The sequence below is a fragment of the Macaca mulatta genome, chromosome 11 (genome assembly GCF_049350105.2).
Source record: "Macaca mulatta isolate MMU2019108-1 chromosome 11, T2T-MMU8v2.0, whole genome shotgun sequence".
Taxonomy (NCBI): Eukaryota; Metazoa; Chordata; class Mammalia; order Primates; family Cercopithecidae; genus Macaca; species Macaca mulatta.
In genome coordinates this window covers 104,259,194-104,281,665 of record NC_133416.1, presented here as the reverse complement: position 1 = coordinate 104,281,665, position 22,472 = coordinate 104,259,194, and the positions used below count along the sequence as shown (strand labels likewise).

The following is a 22,472-nucleotide window of genomic DNA, read 5'->3' as shown; positions in this document are numbered from 1 at the left end:
ATCTTAGTGTTTATTTTCTATCTGTCCCATTGACTCTTTGTTCCTCTTTCAGATTTGTTTATGACTTCATTTTATCACCTTTACTGGCTTACTAGTTATTTAATCACTGATTTTCTTTTTGTGGTTGCTTTAGGTCTTCTAATACACATTCTTATCAGTTTACTCTCAGGGAATGTTATACTGCTTCACGGTCAGTATAAGAACTTTAGAGCAGTATACTTTCGTTACCATCATCTCAATCTTGGTACTGTCATACATTTCACTTTATGTATGTTAACCACACAATATCCTATTATTATTATTTTGCTTTAAATAATTTATTGTCTTTTAAATAAATTTAAAATAGAAAAATAACTTTTATATTTACTCACATATTTACCACTTTTGGTGTTCTTCATTCCTTTGTATTGTTGCAGATTTCTATTTGGTATAATTTCCTTCTAAAGGCATTTTTTAAATCATTTCCTGTGGTGGGAGTCTGCTTGTGACAAACTCTTTTAGCTTTTCTAAGTCTGAAAAAGTTATTTCATTTTTGTTTTTGAAAAATATTTTCACGAGGTATAGAATTCTAAATAGAGCTTTTCTTTTAGTAAAGATGTTGCTCCAGTGTCTGACATTCTTCTCTCTGTCCTATGTCTTTTTTCTTTAGCTACTTAAAAAAAAATTCTCCCTTGTTGCTGGTTTTAAGTAATCTGATAATGATATGCCTTGGCATAGTTTTCTTATTTCTTGTGTTTGGGGTTCGTTGAGTTTCTCTCAAGGATTAATATCTGATAATTGTTTCACATATTTTCTTTTTTAATTTCAGGTGGGAAGGTAAATCTCTCATGTCATTTTGGCCAACAATGAAATTTCAATTTCATGTTCCCTATTTTCCGCATCTAAAATTTTATTTTTTATACTTACTTAGCTTTTAAATTCCATGACAAACATGTTTCATCTGTACACATAATTACTAAAATTATTTTATCCCACCTCTTTTAATAGACATTATGCACATTTATTTTTCAAAAAAAGCAATAGGAAAATATTAATAGATTTAAATACATCATGTAGGCAAAACACACTAACATTTATGTCTTCTAAACCTGTTAGATAGTGATATACAAGTAAACTTGTTACAAGTCATAATGCTTTCATAATCTGTCAGGAAAAGATCACATTAACACCCCTATATGCTTCAGTACAAATGTATTCTATAAACCACACTGGGTAAAAGTAATATTCCTGTTTTTATTTTTGGAAGTGATTATTAGTAAGTTTATGCTTATTAAATATATCCTTGAAAATTTCCATCACTTCAGAAACCCATAAAGTTAGTAACCTAAAGTTTTTATCTTTTTTTTTAAATTTTAGTACATACTTTCATCTCAGAAGTCAAAATGGGGCAGGAGAGCTATACAAAGGTACATAGTTTAAATCTTTGAGACAAGAGACAAGAAGGTAAACAAGTCAGTAGCCCTCCCAAGCTTCACTTAATCTAAAATTGTAGATCACGGTAGGTAGATGTATACATCTGTCTATTGCCAAAGAGGTATAAATTATTCTGACAACCTTTCTAAATAATTTTGTGGTAAGGCCAGTAATATAAAAATATTACACACAGTACAGAAAGAATTCAAGTTAATGATAAAGACCACAAAATAAAATAAACCATACTTCTTACTTGGAAAAACAAAATAGCAATAATACTATAATATTTAGTGTCTAATATGAAATCTCCACTCATTATAAGTTGTCATGTTGACTGAAATTTTACAGTACAATGTTGCATATTACTAATGAGATAATCAGCAGATAGATAGCTCTTGTCGAGTCCTATGAATCTTAAACATTTTTTATAGGTAAAGACATCTAAAAAATACCACCCAGGAATAAAGATTTGTCAGAAGTACAATATAGTAACATAAATGCAAAAGATATCATGTAATTTGTGCAATTCAAAATTCCAAAAATTGTCTTATCAAATGTACAATAAATAATAGTCATACTTGACTTCATCAAGTTAACAAATAATTACTAGCCAACCCTATGCTTTATTAATCAGTGGCTTAGAAACACCAATTGCCATTTTAAAATTACTTTCTCCATAAAAATAGAAGGTATATCAAAGTCTTTAAATCTCAACTAGCCCCAAAAATTTGAAAGGCAATTTGTCAATAAAAAATATATGTTAAAAAAAAAAGATGGCTAAAAAATAAACATAACCAATATTTATGCACAATTTTCTTCTCTTAAAAAGGGCACTTAGTGGATGGCTAAAGCTTTCAAAAAAATAAAGATCCTGTTGACTTTCCTATTGGGTAGATGACATACTGTACAATTTTTAATATAAAAATATACATATTTTTAAGATGAAACAGTGGTTGGTATAAAATCCCATCACACTTTTACTTGAAAATTTTTTTTTCCCTGGAAGCCATGAAAACAATACTGATTCTATGTAGTTCCGTGTTGCCTGAAACTTCCCAAATTATAGAACATTAAGATATTCACTGAAACTTCAAAAGTGGGCTCGTAGTCTTTTGTTTTCTTCTCGTAGTCTTTCAATTTCAGCCACTAAACCTTCATTCACTGAGTATCTTTCCAGCAAAGAATGCATTTCATTCTAGAAAAAGGGGAAAATGCTTTTTAAATTATTGATATTTCACATTTATTTGGCAAGCTATGTTTAATATACTTTCAGCTATCATTTCTCTCATGTTCAATTAACTAGGTGAATGATACTTCTTGTACTTAACAACTTACTACTTTGTGAATATAAATGGAAGATCGCTGGTGAAATTAATGTATTTGGAAAATCTGTATTTGCATATTTAAGATGCTTTTTTGCTTACTTATCAGGAAGAAAGCCATGGAAAGAAGAAGCCTTAAGTACTTCAGAGGTTAAGAAGGAGGTGACCAGTTAAAATCTATTTTACTTATTTAATTTCTAAAACTACCTATTTACTTATCTTAGAAACTAAATAAAACAACTAAAATATATTACCTTTAATGAATTTTTAAAAATTCACACAACTCTACTTTCATTTAAAATATTAAAATAAAATTTGCCATACATACCAGTTGCATATGAAACTGTTTAATCATCTCCACTTGCAAATTCACAATGTCCCTATGGCATGCTTCTCTAGGAAGAATGGAAAATACTTTTTAGAATTACAATAGTTTAACCAATTCTAGGTCATTCAAGAAACTCACTAAACGTTTTCATTTGCCAAATTACTGAACGTTAATAATTATTATAATAATAAAAATATCAATGCACTGAGCATTAATTTCCTATGTGCTAGGCACTGTTTCTTTTACTTTAAATGTAAGAACTCATTTAAAATATCTTCACAAGTAGGTGCAATTACTACCTCTATTTTACAAAATAAATAACCACAGAGTAGTTATAACTTGTTCAAAGTCACACAACCAGTAAATGATGAAGCTAGGATGTAAACCCAGGCTGTTTACCTCCAGAACTCTCCGATACTATATTCTTTTATATAGAAATTGTCATTAAGACACAAACTTATCTTACAATGAAATACAGAAAATTCACTAGGTTAGAAAGATCATTTTATTATTATCAGTTTAGCTATTGAAAAAATATACTTTCAGTAGAAAGTGGCAATTTGGGTGGTTATAGCATGGTTTACTCAATAAAAAGGAATTCATATCTACAAAAGAATATATAAAAATTATGAAGTATAATAACAAAAGAAACACTCAGTCACCCACCACACAACTTATGAACTAAACGTTATCAAATCATAGAAGCTTCCTGTGTGTTCCTGTCTGATTCTGTCACTTAACTCTTGGGGAAAAGCCCAAGCAAGAAGTCATTACTCTCCTGAATTTTGTTGGACAAAGAAATGCTTTTGCTTTTTTAATACATTTGTATAACATATAATCTGTAGTCAATGTTTTCATTGTGCATGTTTTTGAGCATGTAAGCATTACAAAGAAAGGGTACCATATAGCTTATATTTAAGAAAGAATTCAATATCGTTTTGAAGATTCATGTTTTATATATCCATAAATCAGTGGTTTGTACTGGTGTATCTATTTTCCTGTTAATATTTTGATTGTTTTCAAGGTTTTACTATTACAATGTTGTTATAAACAATCATGTATTATCTCCCAACTCACATGTGCCAATGTCCATTGATGATATAACCGAGTGTAACTCAAATGTATACTCAGTTTTACAAAATCATGCAAATTGTTTTCCAAAGGTAGTGTCAATGGATGTCACCAGAATAACAGAGTTCTTCTTGCTCTATATCATCATCAAGACTTAGTATTACCAGATTTTTTATATTTTCCCATTTACTGGGTGTGACATGATATCTCATTGCATTTTTAGTTCTCTAATTATGAAGTTGAATTATCTTTCCTGTGTTCATATACCATTCCTCTTCCTTGAAATGCTTTTTCATATCTTTTTCTTATTCATTTGTAAGCGTTCTTTACATAATCTGATCCTTTGTTATTTATATGAGAACTGCAGATATCTTATCCCTTCACTCTGTGATATTGTGTGATAAATAGTTCTTATTAATGTGCTCAAATACACTAACCTAATAATGCAGCCAAATTTATCAATGTATTTTTATAGGCAGTGCATTATTTTATTTTTAATGATTTCCTACCATGAAGTTATAAACTTTTATAATGTCAACTTTTAATCTACATGGAACTGATTTTTCTCAATAGCATGGAATAAGGATCTATACTTATTTTTTACAGGAAAAACAGATGTCACAACACAACTTATTGATTATTCCATATTTTGCACATAAATCTGCAATGCTACCTCTCTATCATTTCTATATATGCATAGATTTCCTTCCAGCTTATTTCATTCCTTTGGCCAATATGTCCTCTCTGTGCCATGCTATATATCTTAATTACATTTTAGTAATTAAGTGTATTCATCTGACAAATAAGTCCCCTTCAGCCTTATTCTTCTCTGAAGTGTTATTCCTAGATTTTTTTTCCTTCCATACATATTTTGGAATCACTTCATCATCTTCTTCCAATCCCAGCTGGGATTTTAATTGGAATTGCATTCAATCTACTGACCTTATTTAGGTGAACTAGTATCTTTATAAAATCTCTCCATTTATTTAAATATTAATGCTTTTGAACAAAAAAAAATTTTAAATGTTTTTCTATAAAAATCTTCACTACCATTGGTAGATTTATTCCCAGGTAACTTATTGCTTTTCTGTTGTAACTACGAAGGTATTCTTAAAAATTTCCTCTTCTACTTTCAATTATAGTAAAAACTGTATTAAAAACAAACAAAAACACTGTATCAGGGAACCACCAAGGTGGCCAGGACTTGAAGGGCCATGATCTTGCAAAGGAAAGACTACCAGGTAAGCTCTACATTTACCTCTGTTTTTCCTTCTAGATTACGTGCTGATTCCACAGTGTGGAGAAGAAACTGAGCTGAGGCAGTGGCATGGAGGTTGAGATAGTCTCGCTGGGTGGGGGAGTATTAAGAGTTTGGGCCTACCAAGGTAGTCAATGCTGTAACAGCCAAGGTCTTGAAGAGGGGAGGCCCACAGAAAAGTAAGCCTGAAACTGCAATTTCCCCTTACGACATCTGTTGACTTCTAAGCAATGCTTGCACTGGGTTAGATGGCAGGAAACCAACCATAAAACAAGCAACTAAAGAGCAGAGAAAGTATCTGGAAGCCTCGTGATGCTGGCAAAACAGAGACTGAAGTCTGGGACCCACCAAGGTGAAAAAGACAGTGAATACTCCAGAGGTTCAGCTGATGCCTAGAAGAGAAGACTACACACTAGGAATAAAGGCAAACTGGAAATAAACCAGTGCTAAGAAAACCTGAAACCTACTAACTACAGGATCAAAGGGATCTGCTTGCCAAAAGAAACTTAAATATTCTTAATAGACAACAGAAACAGACGCAGAGATTTCCACTTAGGATGTATTAGGTTGGTGCAAAAGTTTAATTTCCCAACTCTAACAACAAAAACAAACCTGATAACCTATAAAATCATATTATTTTAATTTCAACTGAGAGCTGAGAATGGAAAGAAATCTAAATGAACTAAAATCCAGAAAATGAGGAGTTCCTCCTAGGAGAAAACAGACCCATGACTAGGAGAAAAGAGACCCAGCTTCATGCCCTCGACAGAGTAAAAAGAACTACCTGAATTTTTGGTAAGATTTTTAAAAGCCAAGTTAACACTGCTTGATAGTTTAGAATTCCAAGGGGTCCCAGACACAAAGAAAGTCTGAATTTACTCACCAACTTTTTCCCACAAGCCTTTATTCAGCACTCATGTAAAAAAAGTAGGGACAGGTGTAACAGGAGGGGCGAGGGACTCCCTAAGATACAGATGCATAGAGCCTGGTGAAGCCTTACGGCGGTAGAGAAAAACTGAGAGTAATCCCTCTAAGGCTCTCCAGGCTCTTATGGAGAAGATGGCAACCACGCCATACTGCTCAGGGAGGATGGCTGAGAAAGAGGCCCTCAATACCCTCTCTGTCCTGCCAATGATAGGTGTAGATGAACACCTAGTCTGATGAACACCTAGGCGAAGAGCAAAACAAGTGAATTTACAGAAATCCTCCGAGCCACTCTAGGTCCTCAGTGAGTCTCAGGCAGAGGCTGCCTATGGTCATAGGGCAGAAGAGCTGAGAGAAGTCCCTACCCACCACCCCTAGGTGCAGACATGCAGCACAGGGCAGCAGAACCAAGAGGCACTGGAGACCTTCACCCAACATGCTGCGGCAGCTCTGCAGGCCTGGAAGCGGGACAGACACACTTCTCCTGAGGCACAGAAAGCTAGGAACAGACCAGAAAGTGAAAAACCACCTCCGGCCACCCCAAAAGCTGACAGCAGGGCAGTAATACACAGCCATTTCAGAGTTGCTCCAGCACTCAGATCCCTGGGTCTGCTGAAGGAAAGGCCCTGAGCCCACTGTCCTCAAATCATCTGAAGCCAGTGGAGAACTGACACCCAAATGCTTGTTGAATAAATGGATAATAAACAGACAGCACCCATTACTCCTGTGCTTAAAAACTCTGATGGCTCTCCATTACCTGTGTGTTAAGACCTTGACAACTGTTTTTTAGGCCTCGTCTCTTACCACGGTGCCTTCTCTCTGCAAACATTCCTAGAATGTACGATCATGTCTCTGCTCAAGCTGTTCCCACACGTCAGTATAAAATAAAATCTCTTCAGTGTACCTTTCTAAATCTGCCCCCGCAGAAGAACTGCCCCCTTTCTGTGATTTCAACATCACTTTGCTCACACTGTATTGTAGTCAGTTGTGTCTAGACAGTTCTACTATTGTGCCATAAATATTTATGCATTCCTGAAAAAAACGTTATTCTCTAACACTGTGTATTAAAAATAACAGAACTTAGGGAAAAAGGATTGGCAAAGCACTCAAAAACCTATGTATGCAACTTTGTAACCAGAGCACAACAAAAACAATTAAATCCTAATAAAAATACTAACATAGTTAAAAAGACATAGTAAAAATCTAATAGATAATTTTTGAATAAACCCTTACTGTGAAGAAGTGATGGTCACTTAATGGAAGAGAATAGAAGGATTGGGGCTATCCAGTTACAGCTGTGTTCATGTGTACTTTATTTTGGCTGCTATTACATGAACAAACAAAATTTCCTCATCATATTGTCAACACTGTTCTATTTTACTGATCCCAAATGAATTAATTCACATTAAGAGAAACACACATAGCAGAACACACTGCACCGAGTCCAACTAAATCATAAGGCCTTTGTGGGCAGATCATTCATTTTTGTATCCTTAGTATCTGGTACATATACTAGGCTGGGTAAATGCTAAAGTTATAATTTTTCTTTAAAAAGTATTTTTCAACATTTAACAATATATTTTACAAGTATTTTTAAACATTAAAAGGAAGCATGCACCAACAAAAACTGCACATTGTCTCCAACATTCTTGCTTCAGTAATGCAAATCTGAGCTAGAACATTAACTATCGGTTAGAAAGGAAAAAAGGCACCAATGATTTTAATAATTGAAGACAGCTTCCAAAAATATCGAGATGATAAAAGAAAGCAGCACTGCAGAACACATTCTTACAATGTTCACAATTCGAAGGATGAGAAAGACAAGGACAAGTCTGAGAAAGAATTTTTTTTTAGATTAAGTATTACATTCGAATGCATTCTATTGGAAAATATTCAGAATTGCTCTTTAAAATATCTTTTTCTACTACATTATTGCACACAGCATACCTAATAGATGATCTCTATGAACATACTGCAGGTAAGAACCCAATTTAAGCTTACCAGAACTTGTCCACATTTTAATAATAAAAAAAGTTCACAATGGCAGTCTGCCTACTAGACTGCCCTGCTGAGTTATCTAATAATTGCCCTAGGTAAATGTGCATTTTCCTGGCTCATAATCAATAAACGCAGTATGAAAAGATCAACAAAACTCATCATGTTTTCTATGGCTTTACGGTTACCAAAACCCAGACAACAGTAACCAATAACATTATCTATAGTTCTGGTTTTACATCTAGAAAAAAATAAGTAAGGTCTAGATAGAAGGAGTAGTTTCTCAATTACTACCTAAAGTCATCCAACGTTTCCTGTATCATGTTCTGAATGAAACGAATTTGAATGGAAGTCAATGGTGCATTTTGCCGGTTATTTCCAATGGTATCGGCTATTTTTTCTGAGAGTGAACTGGCAACTCCAGCAGTGACAGAGGATGCTATATTTGGATCTAAAATAAAGAATGAAGAAAATATTAATAGTCAACTTGGACTGAGAGACATCAAACATTTCTAAATAAGATTTGGCATGTGAAAACTTGAAAAACTGGCAAAGAAGAGTGTTCCTGTGACATTTAGAAAAATTCACTGTCTGGAATACAAATCTTAGAAACTTTCTATAACATTATTTCTAATAGTCATTCATCTATATATATAAACTGCCAGCTGTCTAATGTAATACCACATGACAGAGGGATTAATCTTGAAGAATCTATGAACCATTTCCTCTTATAAAAGATGAATGTGACAAGCTGCACCACAAACTAGATAAACCAAGACTATTAAAAACAAACAGAAGGAAAACAGGAGTAAAGTACTGCTACAGGAAAAGCCTTTGAGTTTAAGCTAACGCAATATCTATCCACAGAAACCTTCAAGTAAAATATAGATATTTATATAAAAGTTGATTCTAAACAAAGAGTTGCTTTGTGTAGATAACTCAGAGTTAAACCAAATATTCCTTTAAATGTGATCAAGTCTGTATGGGTCTGTAGCACAAACTCTAAGGATAAGACTTGAATATGAAAGAGAAAAAGACATTTTCAGGTAGTTAACCACCCCTTTTCAAAGGGTCCTACATAATAATTCTATCTCTACCATATTAAATAAATACACGTTACACTGAAAATCTAATTCACACCAAAAGATCAAATCAATGTACCTGAATTTAACTATTCATATCCATTTCATTGTCTTTAGTAAGACTCACACTATAAAAGTGTGCATAAACTTTAAACTCTTTGAACATTTTTAGTCTATGAGCCCTCTATTTCTCCTTTACAAGTTAAACAATTGGGATGATTTTTCAATTAAACACTTTCAAACATCAGAAGGTTCATGTACGTACTTGGAGTTGAGGATCTATTGATTGGGGGTTCACATATCAACTGGGCTTCAATTTCATTCTCTGGCTTTTCAAATTTCTCAGAATTTCTTGTTTGGTTAGATGATGGAGAGGTATTTAGGTTTCCACTTTCAGCACCAGATGTGACCAACTTTGCTAACTTTATATTTAAAATAAACAATGACTTTAATATACAATTTTTTGTTTTACTCATATTACCCATATAATTTTTGCCTACTTCTCTCTTTCATCCCAGTATGTAGGTTCAGGGAATTGAAGGAAAATAGGAAGGGATATAGAATAAGAAAAAAAATATGAGAACTAGAGGCAAAATAAAGTAACATTTACTAATCAAAAACAATCTCAACAATAACATGATGAGGAAAAGCTCATTTACTAAACATGCTGTTGAGTACCATTTAAAATAGAGATACTGGCAAAAAAAAACAAAAACAAAAACAAAAAAACAACCATTCATGTGGTAACTAGTCAATAATATTTGTAAAATAAAAGATGTTTTTGTACTTCTTACATGGTATCTTTTCAGTATCATTCTCAACAATAAATATGAAAATACAGACATATTGTACACCTAACTGGCTTGGCCTTCCTGGCAATTTTTGATCATTCTGAACCCTTACATAAGAAATTAAATTATATATTATACACTATATTTTAGCAGAAAGTAACAATGATAAATTCCATTCTTAGCACCATCAGTTTGCTCTAATGATTTAACCACCAACTTGATGTTGTACACTGCAATGAAATACACTTTAAAAGGATTCAGGGATAAAGTGTTCTTGCACACTTCATCAAGCTATATCAAGTATCTCATCTTAGAAAAATAGTGCAACTTTCCATCTGCTGTAATTTTCAACATATCCAAAGCGAGATTTCAAAGTATTCTGTAGTTATTAAAAACTGGCATCAAGACTTAAGAATAAGTGCACAGCACTGTTAATAATTAGGATACATACACTGGCAGCCACCCGCTTTCTACTGATAAACATATAGAGTGAGTTCGGTATCATTTTCAGGCAAATACCTGTTTGAAGGAGTCTTTAGATTCCTGTTTTCCCATATATATTTTCTTAGACTCAGCTGTCAGATCATGATTTTCACTTTCCTCTTTCCCTGGAGATCCCATAAAGACATTAAGAGGACTAGAATGCAATAGTGAAGTACTTGAAGTTACTGGATTCTTTCTTGGAGGAAACACTGAGTTCAACTGCGGTAGAAAGTCAAAGCCTAGAAAAGAAAAGGAAAAAACTGCATGTGCACATGGTGTCCTCCAACCTTGGACACTGAAGAGAAGCATTTAATATGATAGGCAGATTAACATGGGAGAAGATATAGATCTGCATTCTGAAGATTGGTTTGTTTCTCAGATACACCCCATAATTGATGTGTATTCTTGGGCAAAAGTCTTAAACTTTCTGTGACTATTTCCCGATCTGCAAATGTGAATGATGATATCCATCTCCCAGAGTGGTAAGGCTTCAAAGATATTATTTGTGAAAATACTTTGAAAACAGCAAAACACAATGTTTTAGTCAGTATTAGTTCTTGATAACTGAAAATTGTTAATTTGGTATATATCTGTGGTACGTATCTTGGAAGGCAATTTCTGAGATGGCTTCTAATGACCTCTGCCTTTGGCGTCCCCATCCTTCGGTAATCTCCTCCCTTTGACCATGGCTTGGACCTAGTAACTTGCTTCTAACGAAAGTAATATGAAAAAGTGGTGAGATGTCACTTCCAAGATTAAGGTTATTAACATATTCTTAAGAAAGGGCTTCCATTTTGGATGCCTTCTCGAATTCTCTTGCTCACCGGCTCTGAGGTAAGCCAGCTGCCATGTTGTCGGCTGCCCCATATATAGAGAAACTCATGGGCATGGAACTGATATCTCCAGCCAACAGCCATAGGAATGAGCATGGAAACAGTTCCCTGCCCAGTTGAGCCTTAAGCTGAATGAAGCTCTGGTTGACATCCTGACTGAAGCAGGAAGATAGACTTGAAGGCAAAGGTACTCAGCCAAGTTATGCTCTGTTCTTAAAACACAGGAATTATGAGATAATACATGTTTGTTTTTTTAAGCCTCAAAGTGTTAGAGTGATTTGTTACACAGCATAGATAATACAATATCACTTTTCATTTTCACGAAAATACATCTAAGTAGTTCTTACCATCTCCTTTGCCTATGGACTCATCACTTCCCTTGTTAACTACAGCATCTATAACAAAATTAGAAAATCAAAATTTAAAACTAGTGAAAGAGAAACCATATCAATTTAGGCTTCCTATTCATTCCCCAAAGAGTTCAAAGACTAACAATCTTAAAAAGCTAAATATGAGTGAGGTTAAAGGTAGGAGAGTACTGATTTAAATTTCTCTTTTACATTCTTTTAGCTTCATTCATACTTTAGCAGCAAATATGAACAGATAATTCTATAGTACAGTCATTTAACGAGGCAGCAAGGTATAGTGTAACAAGCCCTGGGGTAGGTTATGGAGAGCTATAATCCAGATCTGCCTATACCACTTAATAGCTTTGTGACCTCGGACAAGTCTCAAATGCAATTAAGTTTCAGTTTCTGCATCTATAAAATGGGGATAACATCCTGGTAAGCTCAGAAAATTGCTTTGAGGATCAACTGAAATAATACAAAAATATTTTGCAAAGCAGAACAATGTTATAAGAAACAAAGTTTTATTAGTGTTTATTTCAATGGTAGAATATGTATAAGACTATTTTAATCCTGTAATATTCATTTGCCAGTCCATAACAAAAATTGTAAAATTCAACTTTAACAGGTTAATAAAAAATGAGCAAAAGTCATTAACAAATTCACCAGAAATTCAAATGGCCAATAAACACACAATTATATCAGGAGAAATATCATCTATGTGCATGTGTGTATATGTACCCAGTAATTGCACAGCATGTACATGCACACTTTTATAAGTTATTAGCTTCCTTATCAATACTATGGAACCATAATGAATCTGGAGGGCATATGACTCAAATGCTAATAACATTTTTAAACATAGCAAAAGTAATTAAAGAAAAAAGTAATTTATTCATTTGTCTTAAAAACTATTAAAGAGAACTTAATTTATAACTCAAACACTTCCCAAAAGCCCCTTTGTACATTCTTCAATGCAAAAGTTGCTCCAGAGGAGTCCCACTGGCCAAAACTCCGAACTCAGCACTAACCCCAGAAACCTTTCTCAACTCCAGCACTAGTCACTTTTCTCTCCATTCACATCCGTCCTCTCTTTACCCTTTACTATGTAGTTTCATTTCTCTTCACTCTTTATGTAGTTTGACTTCTCTTCATCATGAAAGAAAAGAATCCTTCCTCTTTCAGTTTGACTTAGTAATTTAAATAGAAATTTGCAGGCCAGGGTAAGGCAGAAGATCCTCAATAATTTTGTACCATCATGTATGTATTTATTCCTTCTGACTATAAAATTGTAGAAAATTTGGAAAAGAAACAATTTTAAAGTAAAAAATGAAATTGTGTAAGATAATGAGTGGATGAAACAACTTCGAGATCCTGCTGTTGACACGGTACACTTATAATAAATACACCAATCTTTGTGGGCTTCTCAGTATTTTCTGAGATAAATTTGTAGAAATGGAATTACAAGGTCAAAAAGTATGAATATATTAACTCTGTCATCCATGTTATTGATAATATTGCTATTAGCAATGAGATAATTCCATTCCACTAAGAAAAACATTATGGATGTTAGTACCAAAAAGACACACCTAAATAATGTACTTAGTTCAGACACTATGAAGAATAACATATATCATCCTTCTATTTATCCAGCTGGCAAAATTTGCTTTTTATTATGGCAACTTTTTTTATGGGATGGGGGGAGGTATATACCTATACACACACAATTTTTTAAATTAGGAAGACTTTTTTGCATATCAAAACATCCAAAATTTTAGGAACATTAATTTAGAAGTAGATACAAGGGACAGATTGCCTATGAAGGTAAAAACTTCCTTCAAGGAACTTTGTGAATATTAAAATGCTAACTTGAGAGCTATTTGCATAACTCCCATGTGAAAATTACCAGCATATATTTTAGAATGATAACATTTAAAATATCAGGACAAAGAAAAAGATACCACCCCAGGGATGGAGAAAATGAGCAAACTGATCCATGAATAGAGTTGGACTGAAGCTATTATTCACATCTTTTAGCCAGAATAAAAATACTGACTACCTGCAAGGGAACAGGATCCTCTGAACAGACTTACCATCTCTAATAGGTGAGAACATGTCACCTAAACTACTTTTCCCAGTATCATCAAGGCTGGAGAAATCCTGATTTTTTCCACTGTCTGTTTCCTTAGATAAAGCGTCTGTGTTTATGCTTCGAGGCAAACCTTATAGGAATTAGATATAAAAATCAATGTTATTACATCTAAATAAATTTTATCATCAGGAGCTAGGTTGTAAAAATCAATGCATCACTCATATTGTTGGTAATATTACAACTATGAGCATAAGGAGAATAAAACAGAATATGACAAGAGCTAAAGTTAACCAGGATTTTCATGGAACAATAAAACAGAATATGACAAGAGCTAAAGTTAACCAGGATTTTCATGGAACAAAAGGTTCCTCAATAGAAAACAGCTTATTTGTTCATACAGCAATACCTTATTTTAGCCATTTTGTTGGAATTTTTCTAAAATAATTTATATCCTTTGCTGCTTTCTTAAAGTACACTGAACACAACTTACTTTTGCTATTAACTGACTCTTATGATCATCTACAAATGTGATTTTTTTCTTTTCAGTCTCTAAGGCATATAGAGCGATGTCTAACATACCGCGGGATTCAATTAATGTTACTTTTCTTCCCTGACTTGCAATGAAGGGGTTTTCCGCCTTCTCTTTCACGAACAGTGGGAGTTTAACATTGCCCTCAGCATTACAGATCTCAAATGACTTCACTAACCTCCGTAGTTTCAAAGAGGAAGCAAACCAGAACACCAAACTCATAAAGAATAGTATGGTAGACAACAATAAAGAAGACGGCAGCAGTGTATTTTTTCTGGCAGTATATAAACGCATGGCTTTAGGGTAGAGACCTTTTAAGAGGAGCTCAGCAGGCTCAGTAGCTTCTGTTTCATTACTGGAGTAAGGACAAAGTTTTAGAGCTTCAAAAATTTTGATTAAAGTCTGCCATCGGGATTGGTAGCACGTTATTGCATTACGTTTTAAAAAATGCTTTATTTGGCATCTCGGGCCCAAATGAAAAACTGAAAAGTCTGAGATGAAAACAAAAAACAGACTGCATATTCAAAAATGCCCAAGACTGGCTAACAAACTTGTCTAGTAACAACTGCTATAAAGTTAAAATATTACCAAATCATTTGTACTATTGTTGAAGAGTGTCTATAGCAATAGTTCAGTTGTTATAAGGAAGAAATTTCCTCTCCTTTTTTCTAGGTCCTTAACATGTTTGAATGCCTAACTCCAGCCTCTGAAACTTTAGGAAACAGAAGTTTGGTATCATTTGAAAACTGCTAAAGTTTTATTCTTTTCTTTTTAAATGATGATTTCCTTCTAAAACTGAGTACCAACAGCAAGTTTAGAGAAGTTCTTTGGAATAACTAAATCTGGACAACTTCAATAGAAGCAACAGAAATTTTTTCTAAACTTTAATTTTAATCAAAGCTTAAAATAGTAATAGTGATGATCATGATGACCACAATGGTAGTATCAACACCATAATGTACTGAGCGCCTACCATGTGCCAAGTACTTCCAATACATTTTCTCTGATTTTCATAATAACCCTAAAAGTTAAATATCATCTTAAATGTGTGCAGGAAAAAAATGAGACTCAGAAAGGTTAAGAAAATTGCCTAAAGGCATCCTGGCTGGAAGTGACGGATCAGAGACTGAGTCTACTATTCTCAATGTTTCAGAGGCAAAGAAAAATGTGTGTGTGTGTGAGTGAGAGAGAGAATGAGAGAATGAGAGAAAGAAAAAGAGAGAGGAAGAGAAAAAGAATGATGAAGCAAATGTGGCAAAATTTATAAAGTGCATCTGCCAAAGGGTAATGCTCATGAGTTGTCTGTACTATTCTTAAAACTTTTCTGTAAGATGACAATCATTTCAAAATACAATCAATACACAAGCATTGTTAACTTTGTGGGGGCAGAGCACTCACTCGCTTTGCCAGAAATTTTGCGAATCTACCAAGAGTTATCATTAATCCATGATCCTGAAAGATCCAAGTCTTTGATTTCCAAATTAATGCTGTCTTTGTTAAACAAGAGCCTTCTTATTATAAAACTAAATGAATAATGGAGAGACTTCAGAGAGTTTATAGTGAATGACGGAATCTTTATTTTAATTTTTGAAAATTATGAAAAAAGTTAATTTTGTAAGATAATGGCAATTTTCATAATTAGTTAATTCAACATGTTGGCAGACATTACTCAAAGTTATATTTCAAAAATAATTTCTTCTTTAACTAGATATGAATTATCTTTGTCTCCAGGAGTTCCTAAATAGGAATCTAATTATTTTTCTAATATATAATGGCTCTTATATAAGGATGATATAGATATTCACAGGAAATTTATAGTGAACATACTTACTTTAAAATACTACTCTACACTATCAAGATCAACAAAATAAAGTTTTGCTTCTACTTGGAAATAGCAAAATCGTGCTACAAAAACACCAATAAATATTTTTGCCCAAGTATTTATCCTGAAAAATTTAAAAGACATCAATATATGCATTTCTACTGAGCACAGTATTTTGGAAACATACTAGTATACCATGTAGACTTTTTAAAGTATTTGCTGCACATTGACAGTATAGCATAACTTCTTAAAATAAAAATGAAAAGGTTTTCAGGAATTTACAGAATATTTTCTTTAATGTGAGCAAGAAATATTTTCTACAATAAGTATGGGAAAGCTTATCATATAACACGTCAATAAAGTTTAAATGAATCCTGTTTCAGAACTGTTTCATCAATTATATCAGAGAAGAAATCATTAAAAATTGCAACATTCTCATTTATTTTTATTTAACAAATTACGAATATACTGCTTAATATGTGCCCGGCACTATTTAGTACTTTAAAATACTCGTTTCATCACTTGACTTACTTTTCATTCTAAAATGTGAAATAAAAAGAGCCATTAATAGCTTTTTTTTTTTTTTAATGAAGAGATCGAATGATAAGACAGTGTCAAAGTTTCATATTCTCTACTGGTTAATCTGAAGACACAATGAAAAGCCATTCAGTATGTAGTAGGATTAAGGATGAATAATTTCTGAGTTAGCCTTCTTCCATTTTTAAGATAATATTTCTCACAAGAGAAGTTTAGCTAAATAGGGGCCTTTTAACATTTTTGAAATTAACAGCTAAAGTTACTATTTTCACTTCTTCAATGATTTTCACTTCTACTAATTTTACCTAAATACTCAAAGAAATTTGAATTCTAGGTTCTTGAAGAATTTGCAAATTATATGTAAGCCAAAAAACAAAAAACAAAAACAAAAAAACCCTCCAACAATATATAAGCAATATTTACCTGCTTTTTCTTGAACAGCAACTGTTCCTTTCCCCACAGCTGACGTCATAGGCTGTGGTAGAACTGTGGCAATGGACGTGGCGGGTGCTTCTCTGACAATTCCGGAATTCTGAACTCCTCCACTAGCAGCGTTCACATTAACACTTCGTTTGTTCACTGTTGTGGGCTTATTTGAACAGCCTTTATTTAAACTTGACTGAAATGTAATGGAATATTTAAAAGCTCAGGTTACTAATGTTTCATACTATACATTAATATTTTATAAATTCCCTGTTAGATTAAAAAATGAATTTTTTTCCTTGCAAATCTTAAGCTTGCTGGCAGATCTGAGTTTCCCTCTAAATCAAAATGTCATTTAAAATACTTTTAAAGAGAGAAATATATAAGAATAAAAAAAAGAAAAAAAAAGTTTTAAACTAAATATCAAATGGCTTTGTACTAAATTATATAGTATTACATGTAAAATCATTATGTAATTATGAAACAAAACTATACTGTGTTTGACAATATATAATTTCCATATTCTGAGTTAGATTTATTTAATAAAATCAAAAATGCTGAAATGAAAATGTCTCACCTTAGTAAGAACAGTGGAGTACTGAAATGCTATACATTGCACAGATGTCTTGTGAGCACTGATGGTCTTAACTGGTGATTTCAACATTCTTAAATCATATTGATATATTTTCCCCCGGGAAGATCCAATAGCCAAAGTGGCTCCATCAGGCATGAAATCTACTGCAGTTAGAGGAGTGTCAGCCACTAAAGTTTTCACCAGCCTATGGGAAGGAGAACAAAGTATGTGTAGTATGTTATTGTGTACGGGTATATTAGCTTATATAAGTAACTATACCAAAACCAGAGTTAACACTTCAAACTGATCAAAGAGCACACATTTCCCAAATATTTGTTTAAAGCATAATTTCAGAATTTGACTTAGAGACATTTCTAATAAAATGGCATGTAGAGAACTGCCAAACATTCCATCTTACTTTTCTATTCATTTCCAATAAGTACATTCCGCATCTTACAGAAGCAGCACCTACTTCTTTAATTATTATTCTGAGAGTGAATGTAGCAGAACTGTCTATTACGCCACAAACAGGGGCTCTGCCCTCAGGGTTGAGGAGGACCTAAGTATCCATACTTTCCATTATTGACCTGCTTAGGCCTCTCAGGGTTGAGGAGGACCTAAGTATCCATACTTTCCATTATTGACCTGCTTAGGCCTCATGAGGACTATGACCTTTCACAGGGGTGCAGCTGTTACTTTGTTCTTAGTTGTGCAGTTTTGACCAAAAAGCTAAGAGGAACACAGTTCACATGCTTGATCCTTAGGAAACTAATAAAGAAATATGGATGGTGATCTGCTGAAGCTGAGCTCTTTACTGGTGTGTCTAGTATAAGAGAATAATGGCTTACTGGGCTCTCAGCAAATTGTTCCATAAAAGAAGACAGCAAATAAGTCCTAACAGTAAAACTTCTAGCATCATAATAAAGGCTGACAGTGGGACCTTCCCTTGTAGTATCATTCATACTCCACATGATCTACAGACAGTGTTAAGCATCTTGAATACAACTGTATCACTCTTGCATTCTTTTTTGTTTCTTTTAGCCAACTAAGCATACCTAAATTTAACAAGAAGAGGGTACAGTGGGCCCGAATGCTTAGAAGATTATGTACACCAGTACACAATCAGTATTTCTTAACTGGGAGCAACCAGGGGACATCTGGCAATGTCTGGACACCATTTAGGCTATTGGTATTTAGTAAGCAGAGGCCAGGGATGCTGATGAATATCCTACAACACCCAGGACAGCCCCTCACAACAAAGAATTACCCAGCCAAAAATGTCAATGGTTTCTAAACCTTCCTCTAGATAATTAATCAGTTTTAAAGCAAATTAATCATTTGGGTTAAAAACATATGCATTTTATCATATTTTGAAAAAGATGCTACAATTAAAATGTGAAATCATTAAGATGTCATCTCTCTATTTTCATGTTTCAGAAGTACTCTAAATACTACCTGCAATCCATCTATTTTTTTCTGATTGAAAAGAAAATTCTTTCTTACTAGATTCATCAACAGTACAAACTTTAGGACCCCTGGACGTTAGTCAGAGGTCTATACAAATCACAAATATGCCTGTTAGTGGAATAATAGCTATTTGTTACTAAATTTAAAAACAAGCACGTCACACTTACTTCTTACTTGAAGTGTCATAGAGGATGATTCTTTTATCCAAGCCTATGGTTACAAAGAGCAATTCATTGACAGGAGAAAAACAGATGCCTGAAGCTGGAGCTTTGTGTACACTGTCAAAGTTATGGTATGGATTCTGACTATTTACATCCCAGAGAGTTACTATTCCATTATCCGAAACACTGCCCAGTAGTGATTTCTTAAACAAGGAGTACTTCAACTGCCGAACAGACTACAAAAATGAAAGAATAAATTTTATGTAATTATAAGCATTCACAAGGATGTTTTATATAAGCCATATAAATTATGGCCAACCACACTATTCACATGGGGTTTAGGATTTCTCTGATGTGTAAGAGTGACAGGTTTCAGCCAGGCATGGTGGCTCACGCCTGTAATTCCAGCACTTCAGGAGGCTGAAGCAGGTGGATCATCAGAGGTCAGGAGTTCAAGACCAGCCTGGCCAACCTAGTGAAACCCTATCTTTACTAAAAATACAAAAATTAGCTGGGCATAGTGGCAGGCACCTGTAATCCCAGCTACTCAGGAGGCTGAGGCAGAGGCGGCGGAGGTTGTAGTGAGCCAAGATCACGCCATTGTACTCCAGTCTGGGCGACAGAGTGAGACGCTGTCTTAACAAAACAAAACAAACAAAAACAAACAAACAAACAAACAACTCTGTCTTAAAAAAAAAAGAAAAAAAGAGTAACAAACTTCAATCATGACAACCACAGTGTCATTCAGTGGACCATAAGATGACATACCAATAACTGAAACATACCAATCAATAGTCTATTAATATTCACCATTTTATTATCTTGGAGTATAGCTACCTCAATCTTCCCCTTTCAGAGGAAAAATATAATACATTGAGATTATCTACATGAATTCATCAGGGTTAGAACATTCACCATATATAAAAGGCCTAGTCACAGTCAAATCATGAACAAGTAAAAGGGAATACTGGGAGAAAAAAAAAGCAATAATATTTTGTATTTGTTTTTTATATCTTAGATATTTTGATGCATTCGTTTGAATCTGAGCATCTGATGCACTGACAATTCAACACTTGAAGCATAATTTAAAAAAAAAATTAAACCACAAAGGAAAAACTGGCAACACTCTAGACTGGGGATGGACTATATCCACTGTTTCCAAACCATCAGCTTGAGGGCAATGCTGGCCTTTCTCTAAACACAAATCCCTGTGGGTAGTGGAGATATTCTCTCTTCTTAGTTTCTATGGACCAGAATAAACAAAGATTTAGTTTGAATAAACTGATCTTAGATTAAAACTAACTGAATTTTATCTACTTTTCTTTTTTATTAAAATGTTACTCTCAAACTTGTATTGATGTTGTCATTTACTAGGCTGAGAATTAAGTACTTTACATTTAAGCTATTTTTTTCCCTACAAATTTATATTCTACTTAACTCTAAAATGTCTAAAATAATATATATTAGATCTCAATAACAAAAAAAAATTGTCTAGGAAATGCAGACTTTTTTTTTCTAAGAAAAAAAAAAGGAGTATTAGTCACCTGGTACCTAAGTTAAGACAATTAATATGTTAACCCATTAAATATGGCTCATTTTCAATGGCTAAAGTACAAAGAGAAAATGTTGGTTTACATAGTTTTTATTTTTGTTGGGAAAAAGTATATCCAACTTGAATAGTCAAATCTTTTCTCTGGTCTATATTCAAGAAAAATAAACTACATGAATGTTAACTATATAAAAGACACAGAGATCCTTAGTACATTATGTTAATGATTACAGAGTCATACACAACATATCAAAATATAAGGCAAAACATGATTTCTAAAAAGATTTCTACAGCACTTTAGGAGTTCATATAGTTATGGTCCTTCACATGATCTAAATTTAGACTAAATATACAAGTAGAATTTTTTAAAACACCATAAAAATCATAGACCTGGTAGATTCTCAAAGTTCAAAAAGTTTAACCTTTTAGCAACAGCAGGAATTTTCCTAAAACATCCTTAAAACATGGTCATCCAGAATCTGCTTGCAGGTAGCAAGGAACAAGAAGTTTACCACTGTCTATAATACAACTTGATAACCAGTTAAAAACATATTCTTGATCAAGACAAAAAAAAAAGAAAAGGCTAAAGATAATGATAAATGTTCCTTTCAGATAAACCTAAGTTCAGTGAACGCTCAGCAAACCTCTGTATGATTTAAGTGAATTACTTAAACTCTCCAAAACTCAGTGTTGTCATTTACATAACAGAAAACACTCTTGTTTTCCTGTCACAATTATTTTAAGGATTAAATAGCATTTCTGTAAAGAATCAGGTACACAGCAGCTGTCACCACCATTTTCAGAAGCTCATAACTTACTTGCTCATCACTGCTTATGTACCCACCATTCAAACATCTTTTACATATATTTTTAAAGACCCTTAAGTAACCACACTGAATTCTTTAAATGCCTCCAATTATTTCTGTGATAATACTAACAGAATTTCATTTCTTAACTTTCTACATCTATTAAATCTTCTCTTTAGAATATCATTAAGATATTAGCCAAGAATCCTGGATAAACAAAACACTGATTTACTAAATTATATATATATATATAATTTATATATATATTTAATTGTGTGTGTGTATATATATATATATATATATATATTTTTTTTTTTTTTAAGCGACAGGATTTCGCCATTTTGCCTAGGCTGGTCTCAAACTCCCAGATTCAAGCACCCCACCTGCCTCAGCTTCCCATAGTGCTGGGATTACAGGTGTGAGCCACCACGCCTGGCCTCCAAATTATATTTAAAATAAATATTAACTTATTTTAGTATCAGCAGCACTTAAGTCATTAAGTCCCTATCTTGTTCCAGACTAAACTATTTATAAGAAAAGAATTAAATCAAGAAGCTTATGGGGGGAAAAAAAAATCCCAGCACCATAAGCAACAATGCTATTTTTTCTTGTAACACATTATTGGGTAAGAATGTTGTGTGTTTATGGAGGAGGGAGACTGTTTC

General features: G+C 33.4%; 1 protein-coding gene across 4 annotated transcripts in view; it reads right to left on the bottom strand.

Moving 5' to 3' along the window:
- Positions 1 to 978: 978 nt before the first annotated feature.
- Positions 979 to 22,472, bottom strand: part of NEDD1 (NEDD1 gamma-tubulin ring complex targeting factor) — a 45,950-nt gene continuing 24,456 nt past the window's right edge. For all 4 annotated transcript variants that reach the window (XM_015152495.3, XM_015152491.3, XM_015152494.3 and 1 more), the window contains 10 exons: positions 19,459 to 19,688; positions 17,828 to 18,029; positions 17,251 to 17,446; positions 13,941 to 14,069; positions 11,848 to 11,895; positions 10,704 to 10,906; positions 9,659 to 9,815; positions 8,606 to 8,762; positions 3,064 to 3,130; positions 979 to 2,608 (listed from right to left, as the gene is read on the bottom strand). In XM_015152495.3, the coding sequence (XP_015007981.2) occupies positions 2,504 to 2,608; positions 3,064 to 3,130; positions 8,606 to 8,762; positions 9,659 to 9,815; positions 10,704 to 10,906; positions 11,848 to 11,895; positions 13,941 to 14,069; positions 17,251 to 17,446; positions 17,828 to 18,029; positions 19,459 to 19,688 (1,494 nt within the window). In that variant the 3' untranslated portion in view covers positions 979 to 2,503. The remainder of the gene's footprint in view (positions 2,609 to 3,063; positions 3,131 to 8,605; positions 8,763 to 9,658; positions 9,816 to 10,703; positions 10,907 to 11,847; positions 11,896 to 13,940; positions 14,070 to 17,250; positions 17,447 to 17,827; positions 18,030 to 19,458; positions 19,689 to 22,472) is intronic.